The 19,497-nt window shown below is 36.5% G+C and overlaps 1 protein-coding gene across 2 annotated transcripts; it reads right to left on the reverse strand.

Annotated features, from left to right (window-relative positions):
• Window positions 1-550: 550 nt before the first annotated feature.
• On the reverse strand, window positions 551-19,087 carry LOC121407194 (UPF0183 protein C16orf70 homolog). 2 transcript variants are annotated; one of them, XM_041598149.1, is made up of 14 exons: window positions 18,952-19,087; window positions 13,277-13,473; window positions 12,116-12,198; window positions 11,574-11,657; window positions 10,538-10,581; window positions 9,803-9,968; window positions 8,921-9,024; window positions 8,038-8,150; window positions 7,407-7,540; window positions 4,720-4,800; window positions 4,240-4,322; window positions 3,617-3,716; window positions 2,744-2,875; window positions 551-2,354 (listed from the first exon to the last, which is right to left on the reverse strand). In XM_041598149.1, exons 2-14 carry the CDS (start codon window positions 13,338-13,340, stop codon window positions 2,280-2,282), a joined length of 1,263 nt encoding a protein of 420 aa, XP_041454083.1. In that variant the 5' UTR covers window positions 13,341-13,473; window positions 18,952-19,087; the 3' UTR covers window positions 551-2,279. The 2 variants fall into 2 exon arrangements, with proteins under 2 accessions (XP_041454083.1, XP_041454084.1); XM_041598150.1 differs by lacking the exon at window positions 18,952-19,087 and adding an exon at window positions 16,743-16,763.
• Window positions 19,088-19,497: the final 410 nt, after the last annotated feature.

Raw genomic sequence — 19,497 nt, forward strand, 5'->3', positions numbered from 1 at the left:
CCCTTTAATACGTTATGGGGAGAATTTTCAAATTAGCAGATGGAAAATAACACATTTTGGGGCCACATATTGCTTTGAAAACACTTTATTAAATAAATGAAAAGTCGCCCTATACAGGCTCTACTCACCAAGTGGATCTAGCCAGATAAGAAACGATAGTTTTTTAGAGGCCGACTATTGTGCAAAAATAATATGACCCATGAAATGGTATTGTGTTCAACCTGGCTAGATACGCCACTGCTACTGACCAATCAGAGGCATTCTATTAAATGTGCCATCTAGCATTTATAAGCAATAATTGCTAGATAGGAAAGTTTTGTAGTACACCATCTCTATAAACATTCAACAGGTATCGTTTGTTGTAAATATTTTGATTTGTGGATTATCATTTTATGCACTTTGGTTGGTAAATTTGAAAATGAATTGAATGAAATCACATGAATTGAAATGAATGGGAATGAAATAAATTGAATTCGAATGAAAGTGACTTGAAATGAATTGAACAAAATTACAAATTGAGGCTCTTAAAACACCTACAAATATCTAAAGTTAGCTGTAAATTGACATATTTATTACATAATAAACAGATGATATAATTGTTAATGAGAAACATAATATATATTATACACGTATCATTTAAATATATTTCACAATATTTGACAGAACATATTTGTTGTATTGATGCATCTAATTTAGACAACAAATTTCCTATTTCAACAAAAGAATTAAATAATTACAGGTATATATTTAAATCTTTTCTATTTTACACACCAACAAATGATTCTAATGGGTAATGCCTTTTTGTTAATCTACATGTATGTCTTGATATATCCATTTCAAAATGACATTCCGCTTTGTTCCAACCGGCAAGATGATTCATATTACAAACTATAAAAGGCATTTTAGTAGCTAATTTATTCATATTTTTCAAACTACTTTCAATCCAAGACTAAAGTGGTAAACATTTGCCATGTTGCCCTCTCCCCGGTTTGCCCATTGTATTTTCCAGACTTCAACCAGCATATATGCGGTCTCAGTCCTCAACTTGTTAAGTATAATAATAATAATAATATAGGATTTTGTATAGCGCACGTATCCACCTTGCTAGGTGCTCAAGGCGCTCCTATATTACCCCGGCAAAGCTAGTCTACCGAAGCATGCCATACATGGTGAGTGACTGCATGATAACAATTTATGTCACAATTGTTAAGCAAGGATAACTTCATCAAGTTCATGAATAGCCTGAAATCAGATGTAGTGACAAGCAAACAAGCGTATACAGTGGTGCTCAAATGTTAGTGAACCCCACCACAAAATGCACTCCTTCGCACCGAGAGTTGAATGTAACAACACCACTACAATGTTCAGCGAGCCCACAGAAACAAATCTTGTCATCCGACTTTAAGATCAAATATCTAAAACAAGGCAGTACATAAACACTTTAATATGTTCATTTTCAGGTGGGGTTCAGGAAATTTTGAGCACCACTGAAAATTGTTCAAAATACTGGCATCAATTACACATTGCACTGCTGTAGGATAATAACATTGACTGGCATTAATTTTTGGGAGATACTCGACTCATATTTCCCTCAGGACCAATATTGCCCTCCCTCGTCAAGACGGAGGGAAAATAAAAGACTACTTTGGGAAATGTGTACAATATCTTGTTCAAACCCTGTCATTACAATATAAATATATATCAAGTGCATATGCAGGCATTTTTTAATGAAGGGGTTTTTGACTGAAAGCCTGTGAGGTTCTCACATGTGAAAATTATGTTCCTTATAAGCTCATATTGACTAATTTCATGTTATAAGTTGTGATACATGTAGCTATCTCATTATTAAAGCTTATTTCTGAGGGCATATTATTAATGAGCATTGAGAGTACTGTATAGATTTTGAACAGTATGCAGGGGATTACTTAAAAATAAATGACCAATAATTACTAGTCACGGAAAGGCATTAGAATTAATGAGCAAATCTGTTGCAAATATAGACATACCCTAAGTAAAAAAGTGCTTTTAAACAAAGATACGAGTCCAATGCTCTATTGGGGGTTTAAGACCATAGTTTCAGTACAATCCATTGGTCTCAGTTATAAGCCAGCAGTCCAATAAGAAACAACTCCATCACTTTTTCATTTAACCCTGACATCAACTTTTGAGATGCCTAATATAGGACCAAGATGGCTTAATGTAGCCTCCATACATCATTGGTTAGAGCTAGTCCTCGTTTTGGCTAGACCAGGTCTGGATAGTCCAGGACAATGGCTTCCTCAGTCCAATGTCTCCATAGAAGCTACTGTTGGGTCATACATGGTAACAGACGCTAGATGATTATTGGGCATCACCTGAAGGAAAATGGAGAACAGCAAAGGATATAATTTTCACTATACTACAGTATTAGTTATTGGCAATTTGACACTCATCCAAACTTTCTCATTTTTTATTTTCTTGTGCGCCTCGGAATTGAATATTTCTAGAATAAATGCCTATTATCATTATTATGCTTGGCCAAATAATTTTTCACCGGTACACCGAGTTTGCTGTCCCTCAAAGATTTCTGGAGTCAGAAAATAATAATCCACTCCCCATGAAAACTGACACCCGACTGACTTTAAAACTATATCCTCTATCATTCTATCAAATAGTCTTCTACCAGAACCCTAATGATGAGGATGAAAGTACTCATGATGACATTACTCTATCAACAAACCACAAAGATGAAGATTTGAATCACCTCAAATATAAGGTTGAGTACTCCATAGCAGAATGTGGACCCAAATGGATTAGTTGTGTTCATGGCCGAGGCTCTGTTCAGTACTACTGGCTTCTGTGATGAGCGTATCAGTCGGTGATTCAACGTGTCCCACTGTTAGGGAATTGGAATAATAAAGTAATGAAAGGATGCAATGCAAACTGAAAAATTAAATGAGTACATTCTGAAAAAAATGAAATTGATTTTTTGTGGGGGGGGGAGGGGAAAGTTAACAATTTGCAGAGGATGCAAAAATATATATTATATTGTTACCTGGAATAGGTCTTTGAAGTCATGACTAATCGATATCATCTAAAATCAGATTGCATAAGATCATACAGTACACTAAAAATTGTAACTACAGAAATCTTGGCTGAAAAACTGATAATGCAGAAGATTACCTAAACAGATAAAATACACATGGGCACAGAGATCACTAACAATTGGAATGAGACTTCTCTAGCAACAGAAGACCATGCCTATTTTCCTAATCAATGGAGTTCAGTATGATTATTCATTGATCAATATACATACGTGCCATGAGGGTGGTCATTTCGATTCTCTTTCAATTCATTATTCAATTTTTTAAACTGTAATTTATGTTTATTTGGTTATAAGAATGACCTTCGGGTGACACGACATTTGCTCCTGCGACAACTGCTCCGGTCTTAATATCTCAGAGGAAATAGGACATAGTTAGGATTGTGATAGAGTTTTGGTTCTCAATAATGTAAAGATTAGGATTAGGGTTTATTTAGTTTTAGAGGTTAGGTTTTGTGTTTTGTTTGATGTGCAGACTTTTCATCGCAGCAATTGTCACCGGAGCAAATGTCATGGAATCGACCTTTGACCCACCTTGGTAAATGTTGTGATAGATAGAGGGCTCTCATTGTTCTCATCTTCCCTGTTGAACCTTGTATGGGGGAGGAGAATCTCAAAATTACATCGATGGTAGCTGAAAAGACACAAACAAATAAGATTCAAGTCAGGATACAATATATGTGGAGCAAAGTGCATGTTTGAATATGGAACAAGAGGAAAACAGATCAAAGCTTAATAATGATAGATGTAGAAATTTATGGAACTTTTTTTTGTTGCAGCAGCATCAAGCAAATACAAAAAGAACTTTTCTTGGAGTAAAAATCTCTCAATATATTCCAAGAAGAAATTAGATTCAAAGACAATTATAAAAATGTCTGAAATCATTCTTATCAAGGCTTATTCAAAATGAATTACTTGATATATATATTTGATACTAGAATGGTATCATCTGATCTAAAAAAAAATACTTATTTACTATCAACCAGATTGCTTAAAAATTATCAAGGTTATAATTCCTAACATCTAAAATTAGAATTCCTTCATCAAACTAGTTTCAAGGAGGCCCTATACAGCAGGTCGCAATCAACACTGAGCTTTACAAAATAGCTTTTGCCACAAAAACTCTATTTTGACTGACAAATTTAAGACCAACTTACATATTGAAATTGTAATGACCAGGATAGTTTGCATGTAAGATGAACTTCTTAACACAATGAGTAGAAGCATCAAATAAGATGTCCTGTAAGAAGGAAAGAGGAAAAATGAGACCAAATTGAATATTATTGTCAAGAAGGAAATCAACATGTGTTTTGAGAATCAATAAAGAGAATAGGAATGCAATTTCCTCCCCTCCCCCCCCCCCGCCCTCTTCTTCTTCATTTCCCCCCAGAATCCAACGGAATCTGTATCCCCAAAATGCCACATTGATACATGCGCCTTTTCATTTCATTTACAAAGCGCTGCATACACACAAAACAATAAATCCACATCTCAGAATGATCAGCTTAATCAATGCCAATTCTATTTGTATCACAAATGGGATTTAATGGCTTTCGTTAAAACTTGCAGTACAACATGATACAGCAGTAGTTATTATGGAGAGTTTACAAGATTGTATAAAATTCAAATAAACTTACAACTCCGATTGTGAAATAGTTATAGAAGTAGTCTGATGTCCTGGGTTGATCCTTGTGAAATGATCTAGAGTGGATCCTCATCTATCATTCATAGTCAAAGACAAAAGTACAATTAATAATAATAATAATAATAATAATTACTATTATTATTATTATTCCTCTCATACAGACTTGATCCTGTTTAGAGGAATAATAATAATTACAATAATAATAATATCAATAATAATAATAGCTGGATTTATTAAGAGCTGGCTGAGGATAAAGAGCTATATAATAGTATCATTTCCCTGCTTTACCTGCGCTAGCCATATATGAATTTCTTCTGCATGGCTACACCTTACCTGGGTTGAGTGGAGGATAATGTGGGCAACCTTCTCGCTGAAGGAAAATACGCAATGGCTCGGATCAAACCCATGCCCCCCAGACTGAAAGACGAGTGTCATAACCACTAGACCACAACACCACATGCATTGAGCTTATTACAGGTCATTAATCCAATTACCCATTAAAATTCCATGCAGTAATTGTAAAAAAAATGGTACATAGATTGATAGAAGTTACCCCCTTAAGCTTTGTACTTGAAGAAATTGCAAATAAATACAATGGTTAAAGGTCAAGTCCACCTCAGAAAAATGTTAATTTGAATCAATAGAGAAAAATCAGACAAGCACAATGCTGAAAATTTCATCAAAATCGGATGTAAAATAAGAAAGTTATGACATTTCAAAGTTTCGCTTATTTTCAACAAAATAGTTATATGAACGAGCCAGTTACATCCAAATGAGAGAGTCGATGATGTCACTCACTCACTATTTCTTTTGTTTTTGTTTGAATTATACAATATTTCAATTTTTACGAATTTGACAATTAGGACCTCCTTGCCTGAAGCACAAAATGTTAAAATAATGAAATTCCACGTGTTTAGGGAGGAATGAAACTTCATTTTACATGACAATGACGAGAAAATCAAAATATTTCATATTTCATATAATAAAATACAAAAGAAATAGTGAGTGAGTGATGTCATCAACTCTCTCATTTGGATGTAACTGGCTCGTTCATATAATTATTTTGTTGAAAATAAGCGAAACTTTAAAATGCCATAACTTTCTTATTTTACATCCGATTTTGATGAAATTTTCAGTGTTGTGCTTGTTGAATTTTCTCTTTTTATTCAAATCAAGTTTTTGTTGGGGTGGACTTGTCCTTTAAGTAACAACTGCGGAGTAACAACCAGTTTCAATAGTACCACATTGATAACAGAATTTAACTCATGTGTTTTGTCGCATCAATAATGCACACACATACACATGTTTTGCTCCTAGGCATTTTTATACAACCATTCACTTCCCATATGAAGCTCCTTTGTCCCTTAGTTTAGTAGTTCTCATACTTCTATTTGTTTAAAATACATTCACTTTCAAAACCACTAAGAGAGCAAGTTATTGTACCTTTTAAACAAGTAAAAAAAATCAATACAGCCTCCAGTAGACAGAGGAAGTTCATTGAAAAAGGAGTGGAAAGAATCAATAAAACCCTCCTCACATTGATAACATAACTTAAATCTTCAATTGTTTTATTGCATCAATAATGCACACAAATACACATGTTTTGTTTCTAGGCATTTTTATACAACCACGTACTTCCCATATGAAGCTCCTTTGTCCCTTAGTTTTGCAATTCTCATAGTTATACTTTAGTTTTAATACATTCACTTTCAAAACCACTAAGAGAGCAAGTTATTGTACCTTTTAAACAAGTAAAAAAAATCAATACAGCCTCCAGTAGACAGAGGAAGTTCATTGAAAAAAGGAGTGAAAAGGATCAATAAAACCCTCCTCACAAACAATACCATGCTCAAGTTCACTGTTAGGATCTATGGCTCATGGTACTTTAAATGAAAGAGATGCTTTCGTTAGAGATACTTGACCAGTTGAAGATTTGCTCCCTTTTCTTTTTCACTATATTTACGGGCAATGTCAGATTATTATGCTTTTGATTTGAATATGAAATATTCATGCCGCTGACAAAAGAGCCAAAATAAAACGGGTTTAAGTATTTATGGACATGTAGAAAGAAAGACATTAAGAAAAAAAACTAAGCTATGCTTTATAACATAAATCCAATATGTGTATAAATGACAAGAAAACCCATAAAACAACTTTAGACTGCTACACAACATTTCCTTAAAAAATGTTCAGATGAATTTTCATAACCCTCTAATAGAGATATCATACCACACAGAAGGGTTCAATGTGAGCAGCCAAAGATTCTGCAACACAGGGGGTTTACCAGTCAATGCACATAGGTAATACCTACAGAACAATCATCATTATCTTCTCTAAGAAATCATTAGGTGATAACAAAGAATGGTGGCTTGCACATTTTCATCTACTGTGAGAAAAGGGCATGATATGGTTTGTTATTTTCATGCATTGAAATAATTGTATTGCTCTAGATATTGTTCTTTCTTTCTGTCTGTGTCTTCCCGTCCCCCCCCCCCCCCTCTCTATCTCTCTCATCTCCTCTTTGTCTCACCTTATCTTTTGATTTAAAGAAGATCTTGTTTGGTGCCCCTAGACTACTCATCACATCCTGACTGGAAACTCCTCTAAAATTTTCACATCTCAACCCCTCTCCCTTTCCTCTCTCCTTTCTTTCTCTTTCTTTTCCGTTCTTTTTCTCACCTTATCTTCTGATTTAAAGAAGATCTTGTTGGGTGCCCCTAGACTACTCATCACATCCTGACAGGAGTCTCCAAACGTCACTGTCCTCACCACCGCAAGCCTCTTTGCATCCGGTGATCTGCTCTGGCCAGACGCTAAAATCAAAGAAAGACAACAGGATTACATTCAGTCATCTGGACTTGATTTTAGAGGAAAATGATGATGTTCCATCATACATGATTCTCAATTTAATAAATAAATAGTCATAGGTTTGCAAGGTAAAAGTTCCATGTAATCTCCCTGTAATATTCTTTAAAAATTGTTTGGCAGATATCATTTATTTATGGCTTCTATAATTCCATGTGAGTTTTGATTTAATTTTGTGAATTTTTGTTTTCTATTGTTACCAGTACCAGAGTTTATCTTTAAAATGTATGAATATTGGCCTTATTCATAACTCTTCAAAATCAAGTCAATTTGCACTCGCTTCAATAAGGCTAGGTAGGTTTTCACATGGCCAAAGCTCAGGCCTCCATGAACCGTTTCCCAACAAATACAGGCTGTTGATGTTTTTCATGATGCTCTACATTAAGGCAGCCCACACTGAAATAAAAAACTTTTTTTTTGTTGATGTCATCACTTCAGTTCTTACCATCTACTAAAAGGTGAAATTTCAATCCCTGAGGGACACCATCTTGCTCGAGGGTCTCCACATTCTCACAGAACACGTTGCCGCAGAAACAACTGCTTGGAATGGGTGGAGCTCTGACAAACAATAAATGATAAATAAAAGGACATTTTTAGCAAGGTCTAAAATTCATACTCTCCCTTTCAGGCAAAATTTACATATGCATTCTAAAGGCGGGGGCAGAGAGACGTCACATCCGCATAACAACGACAGCACTGACCTTAGAACAAAGAATTAAAAACAAAGTGAAATGATGTCAGAAATAGCACTGAAAATTTCAGAAAGAAAGATAACGAATAGGTAAACTCGAGTATCACAACGTTCAGCACAAAGTATGAATGCGATGTTTATGTATCATGCATTGTAGGCATGCCAAAATGCAGCGCTGCTGTACAGGGGGCTAGTGCATTGTTTTCCTCAGCAGTTCAGTTGCTAGGCTCAAGATTGAAAATCCCCGGATGCTCGCCCCAGCCTTAAGTTCTTATCGCCTTCCTTAGTTGATTAACTTATTTTTTCTGGGTTTGTTTGAATTGGGACAGTCTTTCCAGTACAAAAACAGCTTTACAGAGTATTGCTTCTTCAATTGAAGAACATGTAAAAATCGGGATGGTATTCAATCCAATAAGTCCTTTTACCAACAAAATTTATGAGCTAACATATTTTCTTTATATGGACTACATTTCAATTATATTGAACTTTCCAGTATTCACTCAATACAGATCTGAATATCACTCCCCCTAAATGATCATATATGTCTGAGACTAACCATTAGAATTATCCATTGAAATTGGTGATAAAATCTGAGGGGGGGAGGGGCAAATACCTCCACCCCCTGTACTGTACTTACTTTGACTCCTGAGGGTTGCTACCACCATAGATGTAGATACGACTGACTTGAACCGATGTCTTGCTGGGGAGTGGAATAGACCCTAGGCCATGTACACTAGGTTGCTGTCAAAGAAAAGGAGAATAAAATAGTCAAACGACCAATCCCAGTTGGCAATGCTTTTGTATCTATACATTGTCATAAATATAAAGGGCAGGGGTTCAGCTGAACACCAGGATGATTTGAATAACTGGAGGTAAATAGATCTACAATTTAAAATGAAAATTGTATTGAAGATACTGACCCTGTTTCATAAAACTTGTTATAATAACAAATTTGTAATAGTTAAAAGCTACTGTAATCCTTCAACCTGATTGGCTGATAGTAAATTTGTTATAGAAATTGTGCATTCGTTATTACAATGAGTCCTTATGAAACAGGACCCAGATGTCAACAAATCAAGGTGACAGTATCTTTTTAACATTCAAGAAAAAAACACAGATAACAGTACATGAAAAAACATCTCTAAGAAACTGCCCCCCCCCCTTTCCTTTATTTCTGTTTGATTGCATTCATATCAATTGTATGATAAGGAGTATTGTGGCCAGGTGGATTGGTCTATGAACTTTGAAACCGAGGGCCATGGGTTCGATTCCCAGCTATTGCATAATTTCCTTCAGCAAGAAATTGATCCACACTGTGCTGCACTCAACCCAGGTGAGGTAATTGGTACCTGGCAGGATTCATTCCTTGAATACCCCGAGCACGTTTACCAGCTGGAGCTATAGCCGGGATAATATATAGTGTGCCATTGCATAAGCATAACCTGCGCCTCATGAACGCTATATATTATAATCATTATGATCCTTTATTCTGAAGATTATGTTTAACTGAGGGTATTACCTCAAACTTGGCATCAGCTGGGATGGGGAATAGAAAGGATAGACCCCTGAAGTTAATGGTAAAAAGCTGCTGAGCTGCATCATAGACAGCGGGCTTAGTGGCACCAAAGGATCCATCGATCTGCTCGATAGTCGGCAAGACAAGCGGTGAGTTGAAGTGCTTCCCACTAAAATATACAAGATATACTCTTCAATTTAAGTCTGTTATTTCATAATTTACAATATGTGGTAGTTGTTGGCAACTTTGGCATGCTTAAACTTTTAAGTATAAAATCTACTTGCAACAGTTTGGAAAACTTTATAGCCTATAAACCAAACAGAATGTGAAAGCCAGTCCTGATCACTTTTCCTAAACATGTTCAGATTTACACCGTCAAATATGTTTGAAGAACTAAAAAAACATACCCACCATCTTTGACATATTATGATGGCTGCAAATCTGTTATTCAAAAAACTTTCAGAAGTTATTAAGCTGTTAACATTCAAATTAATTATCATGTATACAGGAATTTTCAACCACTTGCTTTTACATGAGCCACTATCAGAACTATAAAAAAAAGATGCATTTTAAATGTATAACACTATTCACAACAACAAAGCTTATCAATATCTGCAAATATCAACTCCAGTGAAATATGTGACCAAAAAGAAGAGATTGAGATGCACACTTTGGCTTTTCATAGTCAATTATTATGTCATAACATTATACACAGCTTTATATCAAACTACTTCTTACCAGTACTTGAGCTTGATTTTGTGCAGATCGTATATCTCAATGATCTAAAGAAATAAAAACAAAAACATACATTGTTTACAAACATGAACCCCTCATCGTCTAGTTAAATATCATGAGTATATAGTTTTGCCTCTGCCTATCTCAATACAGGCTAAGGAGTTAAATGGTCAAAAAAAAATTCAGGGTCTATTAAGCTAAAGAGCTCAAGGGAATAGATTAACTTAGAGGGGGGCTACAAATTAATTGGCAAAATAGCAATTCTCATTTTTGGTGGAGCTAAAAATCAATTGGCAAAATAGCAATGTCTGTTTGGACGGTGGAGGTAGGGGGCCACCAGGAGGATAGAGAGGGATTCTCTTCCCTGGAAGAAAGATGTTTGCATTGTTTTGCATAAATGACAGAGCAAGTTGAGGCAAATTGGGGTGCGGATAATTGTTATTTTATATCAAATACTATGTCATCACATAAAAATGAAAATGGGGGACAATACAGCAACACATGCCTGTATAGCATTAGGCAGGTGTCCCCCCCCCTCCCCCATTGCTCGAGTTACGGTAAATACCACTTTGAACAAAATTCAATAAAATCACCACCCAAGTGTTTGTATCTATACAGAAAATTATGTGCCAAATGGCTCTGGAAGAAAATGTATTATTGCTGAGAAATTAGCAAAATAAGCACGGAATTCCATCAAATGTCTGGTATTTTATGCTTTGTGTAAAAGTTCATCAGAATTATGGGTTTTGACTTTTGTTGATTTCATAAAGATAGATGTAAGTTTACATTTATATACCAGATCTAGATGTATGATAATATGGTGCCATTTCACCTTGATTAAATGACTTTCTCATGAAATAACTGTTTGCTGCCTGCAACTACTCTCATTTACCTCTGATTATCCATTATTTTAACTCTTCCCACTACTGTATCTTCCAGGTATGTTTCTAACAACAACCACTTTTCCTATCTGATTACCAAAAACAATCATTTGGGATTAAATATGAAGTCAGGAATCTTATTCAGGAATTATCCTTACCTTTAGCCTTTGATTATAAGAATCAAATATTAATTTGATTCCATCCTGTGTCAAATTCAGCACCAGATCTAATGTAAGTGGGACCTGAGGAATAAAAAAAAAGAATTACTCAAAGTATGAATAATATATGAACCTGTGAAATAGCAGTGTAGTGGTTAGAAACCTTCAAACCCCCAAAACCACAAGATGCATTTTCTTCAGCAACAAATATTAGCAATGACAATAATCATTAAACATGTAATCTTACTGCATATATTTTTTATTGCAGCAAGCCTTGGGCATGCTCATTATGATTTTAAGATCAATTTTTGGATGAAAGGGAGGCATCACAGTTGAATACAATCTTGTATGTACAGGTAGCAATTAACCTTAGAATGAAAGAAATACAGATTCATATATACATGTATTTGTAATACTGCAATCATTTCAGTCTATGTTTCAAGAATCATAGTGACATGTACATGACTGTACTAACATTGTAGGCAATTGGTTTGTATTGATTTCAAATGATATGAAAGAATAGCACATAATTTTAGGCTTACCGATTCACAATAAATGACCTGGACATCCTTAATGATCCTGTATTGCCTCCGAAGAATATTTACTGCTTGGGTAAATGTCATTCCTAAAAAGCAACAAAAATATATATTTATGATAGATTGAATTACTTTACACGTACAATGTAATGGCCTGACGCTCACATATGTAAAGTCATGACTTTACTAGCATTTGCCTGTAGGTTAATTTTCATACTGAGGCTGAACTTACATATCTCCTAAAATGTATTTCTGAAGAGCATAACATTTTAAGACTAAAGTTACATGTAACAGTCAACTATTGAAGTTAGGTGAGACTTTAGGCCACAGCTTACACTAAGCAGCATTTGAGATTACAGGCCTGTATTTGGGAGCAAGAAGACGTTCTTAACCTTCTGCCATTAGACTTCCATGAAACAACAATCAGATGCAAAAAATAATGTAAGCCCCAAATTAACCACAAGTCGTGCCATTGATTGTTGGTCTGGCCCTGGCAATAGAAAGCCTTACAAATAATGTTTAGTATTGATATTTCTAATTTGTTAATGCCAATTCGCCCAATCGCCAACTCGTCTACCATCAGTTCATCCACCCACCACATGGTCTACTTTCATTTAGTCTAATGCCATTCCATCCAATAACCAGTTGGTTCAATAGCCATTTACATGTACATGTAGTCCATTTACCATTTGGTCTAATTAGACTTAGTTTTAAATTATGCAAAATGAATGAAAATGAAATAGATATAAGACCAACAGGTTAAATGAGACAAAATGATAATAGACGAAGTGATGATTTGACCACATGGCTATTGGACCAAATGGTTGTTAGACAAAATTTTGATGGATGGAATGGCATTAGACTAAATGAAAGTAGACCATATGTTGAGTGGATGAGTGGGCAGTAGATGTACTGGCAATTCACCTTTCAATTCTTTGATTTTTTTGCAGTGTACTTTCTCAACCCTGACATGACAAGAAAATCTAAGCCTCAGGTTTCAATAACTGAAAACACATTTTTATTTTATTAATTAGGATGGATTTTGTAATATCAAAATAAGGACAAATTCACGTTGCAATTTTCCCCTCAAGTTTTGCTCAGCGACTACAATACGTGTGAGAATAAGAACTAAATCCTCAGAAATTAAATAAAAACAGACAAACTTACCCAGGACAAACTCCCATTGTTCACTGCCAAGGGAACGACCAGGTACAACCTCTACATCTAACATGACTAGTCTTATATGATCTCTCTTATTCTCTGCATTCGTCCCTTGACCTCTTCAGACTCCGAGATTGATGTCGGGGCTGATGTGAAGTGTAATGAAGATGAGATTTTTCATCTCCTAATACATGTATGAATCCCTGAAAATGAAAATAAAATAAGAATATTTGCAACTGCATGCTCAGCATACAATAACGAAGTTTGGAGCACCAAGGAGGTCACTGCCATTGGACTGTATTGAAAGCTGGTGTAGATTTCTCAAACTATATGACAGTAAAATACAACAAGTATTCCTACAATGTACTCTTGTACCAAAGAAAGACAAGCAGAAGAACTTGTATACAACAAGAAAGACGCTAGCAGAATCCATGAAAAACGTCGTGCATGGAAAAGCTACATTCGGAGCCGCTCACCAGTCAATTATCTTAGATATTCTAGCATTAGAGACAAACTTCACAGTTCCACCCGCTCCCTGGCACGTGAACATGAGCTCAGAATCGCGAGGAAGGTGAAGTCTAATCCCAAGATGTTCTGGAAACATGTGAATAGCAGGACAAAATTGAGGAGTAACATTGGCTCGTTGATGAAGAATGATGGGACCAGAATTAGTTCTGACCAGGGTAAAGCTGACATCCTGAATCAGCATTTTTTACCAATGAAACTGTCTCTCATTTTCCGTGTCGAAAGACATTTAATGGACCTTTCATCGAAGATGTATTATTGACAACTGAATCTGTTGCTAGTAAGTTGAAGAATCTTAATGCTAATAAGTCACCTGGACCTGACATGATTCATCCTAAAGTTTGAAAGAGTGTGCATCTGTTCTATCCATACCACTTACTATTTCGTAAATCACTGGACGAAGGCGTTCTCCCTTCGGATTGGAAATCTGCGAATATTACTGCAATTCACAAAAAAGGGAGCCGGAATTCTGCTTTGAACTATCGGCCTATAAGCCTCACTTCTATTGTCTGCAAAGTTATGGAGTCATGTGTGAGGGATGTCATTATGGAACATATGCTACAGAATAATCTCATATCCAATACTCAACATGGGTTTATTCCTGGGAGATCATGCACTACGCAGTTGCTCACCCAACTTGAAGACTGGACCCGTATGCTTGATTTGGGAGAACCAATTGATGTAATTTACATGGACTTTAGCAAAGCATTTGACTCTGTCCCCCATAGCAGATTGATCAGTAAAGTGAACTCATATGGTTTCTCAGGAAAATTACTTAAATGGATCCAAGAATTTCTCACTGGACGTACACAACGAGTTGTCGTTAATGATGCTAAGTCAGCCTGGGCCAATGTGATCAGTGGAATTCCACAAGGAAGTATTCTCGGCCTGATTCTGTTCATCATATTTATCAATGACTTACCAGATGTAATAACAAGTATTATTACCTGAATGAGGCATTTTGGAGACATGATATAAACGCGTATTTTGTCTGTCGTAACTGGTTAACTCAACATAAACTACGTCACAATGGCTCGGTCAGGGATCAGCTGAATGACGAGTGACCATAATATTCGTACACCCCTCCTCCCCGAAAAGAGTAATTTTCCTACTGCACCTACGTACAATAATTAGCGGTCCATAATATCCGTATTCCGAGCTCACCAATCCCCAGCGCATTTGTGGGTGCGTATAAAGAGATACGCTTCATAAGGATCCGCGCACCAACAATATACGTCATAATAAAGACAACACTGGATCCGAGCGCTTGTAAGTACGTCATAATGGTAAAGTGCAGAATTGACACTAGAGGCTTGACCAAGGTAAGTCCAACAATTTAGTTATATTATCTATCAATATGTTAATTTAATGTACCAGAAAGAGTTGAACAGGTAATAATAATAATATTGACTGGCGTTACTTTCGGGAGATACAAAAAATATTTCCCTCACTAGACCCACATTGCCCTCGTCTTCGACTCCGGGCAATATGAGACTAGTTTGGGAAATATATTTGGTATCTCCCTCAAGGCCAGTCAATATTATATAAATATTCAAATGTATGCTGATGATGCAAAGATTGTTTTCTGACGCGTATGATGCGCACTTTCGGTTGGTTGGTTGAGTTTGGTGTGGAGGTGGTGCTATCCATCGATATCCTTGATTTCCGCCAGGCTAAGCGAGAGGGATTCCACCCTCCCCTGTACAGCTCTCATCATTTGATTTTGCCATTAATTGCACTGTGTGTAAGACATAGATTTACCGAGGAAAGGCGTTGTGTAGTATTCAAATCTTATGAGTATTTCATTTAAACATCGTTTGTTAGATTTAACAGTTAGTACTCATGCTTGTGTTTTCTTTTCCAATCATCGTGCTCAAACAAGACCTTCAGAGCAGTGACAACTCTTGGCAGATCAATGGTGAACCGATTGCACTGGTCTCCTCACACAAGCACCTTGGCATCATCAGGACTCACAATCTTCAGTATGATTACGCTGCTGATGCTATCACAAAGGGATACAGATCATTTTATGCCCTTGTGGGAACCTCAACACTAGGAGCAAGGGTAGTTCCCCATGTTGCTGCAAAACTATGGAAAACGTTTTGTGTTCCCAGGATGATCTTCGGCTGCTCCAGCATTCCCTACTCAAGGGCAATGTTGAATCGCCTAGACAAGGCACAGATTCACCTATTTAAGCGGATTCTGGGTCTATCAACAACATCAGCCGACGAAGCAGTATATCTTCTCACTGACATAATCCCAATTAGCCTGTTGGTCACCCAAGAAAAGCTCCTACTTCTGGGACAGATCTTGCACACCGACATGGACAGGATAGAACGAAGGATGCTTCTTCATGGTATCTGTGCCAACAACAAATCCATACAAGAATGGCGTAATGCACTTCAACAACTTAGCCTTCCCCCACTTGATGAACTTGTAAGGAATCCCCCTAACTACCATCTATGGAAACGAATGGTTCAGTCGGCAGTGATCCAGCCAGGTGTCCGAGGCTAGATAGCATAACGCCCTCACCAAGAAGACATCCTTGTCCTTGTGGACTAGAACACCTAAACCAAAGGCGAAGGATCTGTACCCCGGGCACATTTCCAACCCAAGTCTGCGGTCAGCCATCACCATCCGTGCTCAGATCTCTTGCCAAGTCTATCTGACCCAAGTCCGGCTCGCCAAGATTGGCAAAGCACCTGATGATTGCTGTCATCTGTGCATGTCAGCCTGCAAGGATGTGGAACATCTGGTTGCTACCTGTCCAGCCCTAGCACCTGTCCGACAGGACCTTATCCAGCGGGTTAAGGCTAATCCCAACACCAAGCTGTTTGAACCATGCTTTGAATCTACCCCTGCTCTTTTTGTAGAGTCGGTCCTTTTTCTACCTCCGGGGCGTATTAGCAGCAACATAAAAGCCCAATTACATATGCTTACTACTTACGCAACCTCCACACAACTCGTCAAAACCTACTCAGTACTTCATGATTGCATCTACTAGAGCCTTAAATGAATAGCGGCCCTTCCAACGGCGCCGTTGATCTCCGACCTTAGTGGAGGAAGAATACAGGAGAGAGGATGTGGGTGTTAGTTTATTGGTTTTAATAATGTGTCTTTCGAAAGCATTTATAAGCGCTCCTTACTCCATACCTTTGGTTAATTAAAAAAACGAGTAAAAATATAGAAACAGAAGAAGAAAGAAAATGGTATCTATATATGGAATTCCCAGATACAAATCTTCTGTTATCTTTTTTTAAATTCTCATTTTCTCCCCTCCTCCCTATTTAGGCCTACATACATTATAATGCGACATAGGCCTACTACAAAATCAGCCTAAAAAATAAGCCTGAATATAAATACACACCACAACAAAATAGTAACCAGCCTCATAGGTATTCACATGTATTTAATACTACATGCACATAGTATATATGTATGTTTATATATTCTCTACAGTTGGATATGTTTTCCGCTGCCTTTTAAAAGGCTAAAATGGCCGGAAAATTTTCTTCTTTGACTTAGACCAAAAGCTTCGGTCTCTGTTTTGTTGGTTGTTCAGCTGAACTCCGTTGGCTTCACTCACCAAATACAGAGACCAAAGTTCTAGCGCGATCTGTACAGGGGACTCTATGGCCCGTATTCTGAAGTCGGGTTTAAGTTAAACTCAGGTTTAAAGTTGTGGTTTAAGTATGGGAAGCCAAAGTATTTGTTATTAAGTTATTTGTTTCTTATATGTTTACTGTGCTCTTTCCTGATTCATCGATGGTGAAGCCAATAATCTTTTTTATACTTCCTAGACAATTATGAATCATTTGAGAGCCAAGTGAGCTGAAGTATGATATCTTTACTGTTAGTGATTTATGTAACAATTGGCTTGCCATACTTAAACCACAACTTTAAACCTGAGTTTAAGTTAAACCCGACTTCAGAATACGGGCCAATGGCCATATGTTTATGTACTTAAAGGGGAAGTTCACCCTAAAGAAAACTTTGTTGTAAAAATAGCAGAAAAAATAGTAAAAAATATTGGTGAAGGTTTGAGGAAAATCCGTTAAAGAGTAAAAAAGTTATTAGAGTTCAAAATTTTGGATTTGTGACGTCATAAACGAGCAGCTGCCCCCATGTTATGTAATATAAAATGTATGAATTTCAAATTTTGTATGGTTCCTGATGACTTAATTTTGTTTTCTTTTCATGATCGGGTGTGAAACGATTTGTCTACTGATATACAAAAGTTACAGTGAAAACCATTTTAAATTTTCTGAGAAAATGACATTTCATTGATTTTTTACCATTTTCTATGTAGGAATGATGCTCGCATATGACGTCACAAATCAAATAATTGAAATTCTAATAACTTTTTAATTATTTGATGAATTTTTCTCAAACCTTAGGCAATATTTTTTATTATATTTTCTGCTATTTTTACAATAAACTTTTTGTCAGGGTGAACTTCCCCTTTAAGATCGGATAAAAAGGGGAAGTGAATTTGCGCGACAGCCGAGGTAAGTCACTATTTTTGTTCCTTTTAACTTCATTTTTCTGTTTTTGGGCAATTAAAGCCAAGAGGGAATATAAATTTGCATTTTTATTCATTAAAGACAAAAATTGAAGAGCCCTGACGGGGGGGATTTTGCATTGGAAGTCCCCTAATGATGGGTGCACGATAGCGAGCCGTCTGTGTACGAGGAGAAATAAAAATTTAAAAAAATAAAAAACTCCTCGAAACAGACGGCTGCCAGCTGTCTCCTTTGACTTTGCCTTTGGCGAATAACGTCGTTAGGTTCGGGTTTGTAACTTTCAACTTGCGATAAAGTCGATCCCTTTGTCTGGCATATAAAGGACATAATAATAACATGAAATGCTCTATGGTTTAATGAGTTTGACAATTATCACAAAGTAATACAATCACTCACTAGATGATCTAGTGTAGTACAGTAGATCTACCGTATATAGCATATAGCCTAGGGCCTAGATCCCGGAATTAGTTCTCACTCGGTTGTTTACATGTAACGTTAGGCCTATGCAAATGCAAGTCGAACGACAAATCGTCGATACGCTGAGCTGTCTTTGCGCTCAACATGATTGAAAATACACCCTCGAATGAACAGAAATACGGTAAAATTCAATCGGTAGCCATCCATTTAACTCACCTCCGCAGAATGTACTTAATAAGGAAATATTGACTCAAAGTTGATTCAAAGGTAAATTCATAAGAATTCGTTGCAGATTTTCGTTTCAGTGTTTACAACCCCAGTATAGCTTGCTAGCCTAATGCACCAGTCGCAAATTACAGAAAGGTTTATGACTAGTCTGCAAACACAGACTGAGAATTTACACTTAAACAGTAATAACCTGTCTAACGTAAGATCTAAGGCTGAAAATATACTCCAATTCTCTATTTATATCTGGTAGAATTTATTCACATTTTATGAGCGAATCTAGTCTCACTAATTCACAACAATATGCACTGTGTGAAAGCCAAAGGTCTGTCTTTCAGACTACATCTACATTAACTTAATTGTCTTTGTGCGTGCGGCGCATGGACAAAAGAGGCAAGTATATGGGTATGATGAGAATAATAGAACCCAGACTGAAGAGAAGAGAGTGTATAATATAAAGAAAATAAGTGGATAGATAGATAGATAGGGAGATAGATAGATAGATGCGATCATTGAAGTTTTTAATTGTCCGAAATC

The sequence above is a fragment of the Lytechinus variegatus genome, chromosome 2 (assembly GCF_018143015.1).
Source record: "Lytechinus variegatus isolate NC3 chromosome 2, Lvar_3.0, whole genome shotgun sequence".
In the NCBI taxonomy this organism is placed as follows: domain Eukaryota; kingdom Metazoa; phylum Echinodermata; class Echinoidea; order Temnopleuroida; family Toxopneustidae; genus Lytechinus; species Lytechinus variegatus.

Bases quoted from the DNA above. Each gene is read 5' to 3' on its own strand.
- LOC121407194 (XM_041598149.1), bottom strand. From the start codon at position 13,340: ATGTTAGATGTAGAGGTTGTACCTGGTCGTTCCCTTGGCAGTGAACAA. The intron at 11,658-12,115 runs GTAAGCCTAAAA...TTTATTCCTCAG, and splicing joins AGGTCATTTATTGTGAATCG to GTCCCACTTACATTAGATCT. The intron at 9,969-10,537 runs GTAAGAAGTAGT...TGTATATTTTAG, and splicing joins AAAATCAAGCTCAAGTACTG to TGGGAAGCACTTCAACTCAC.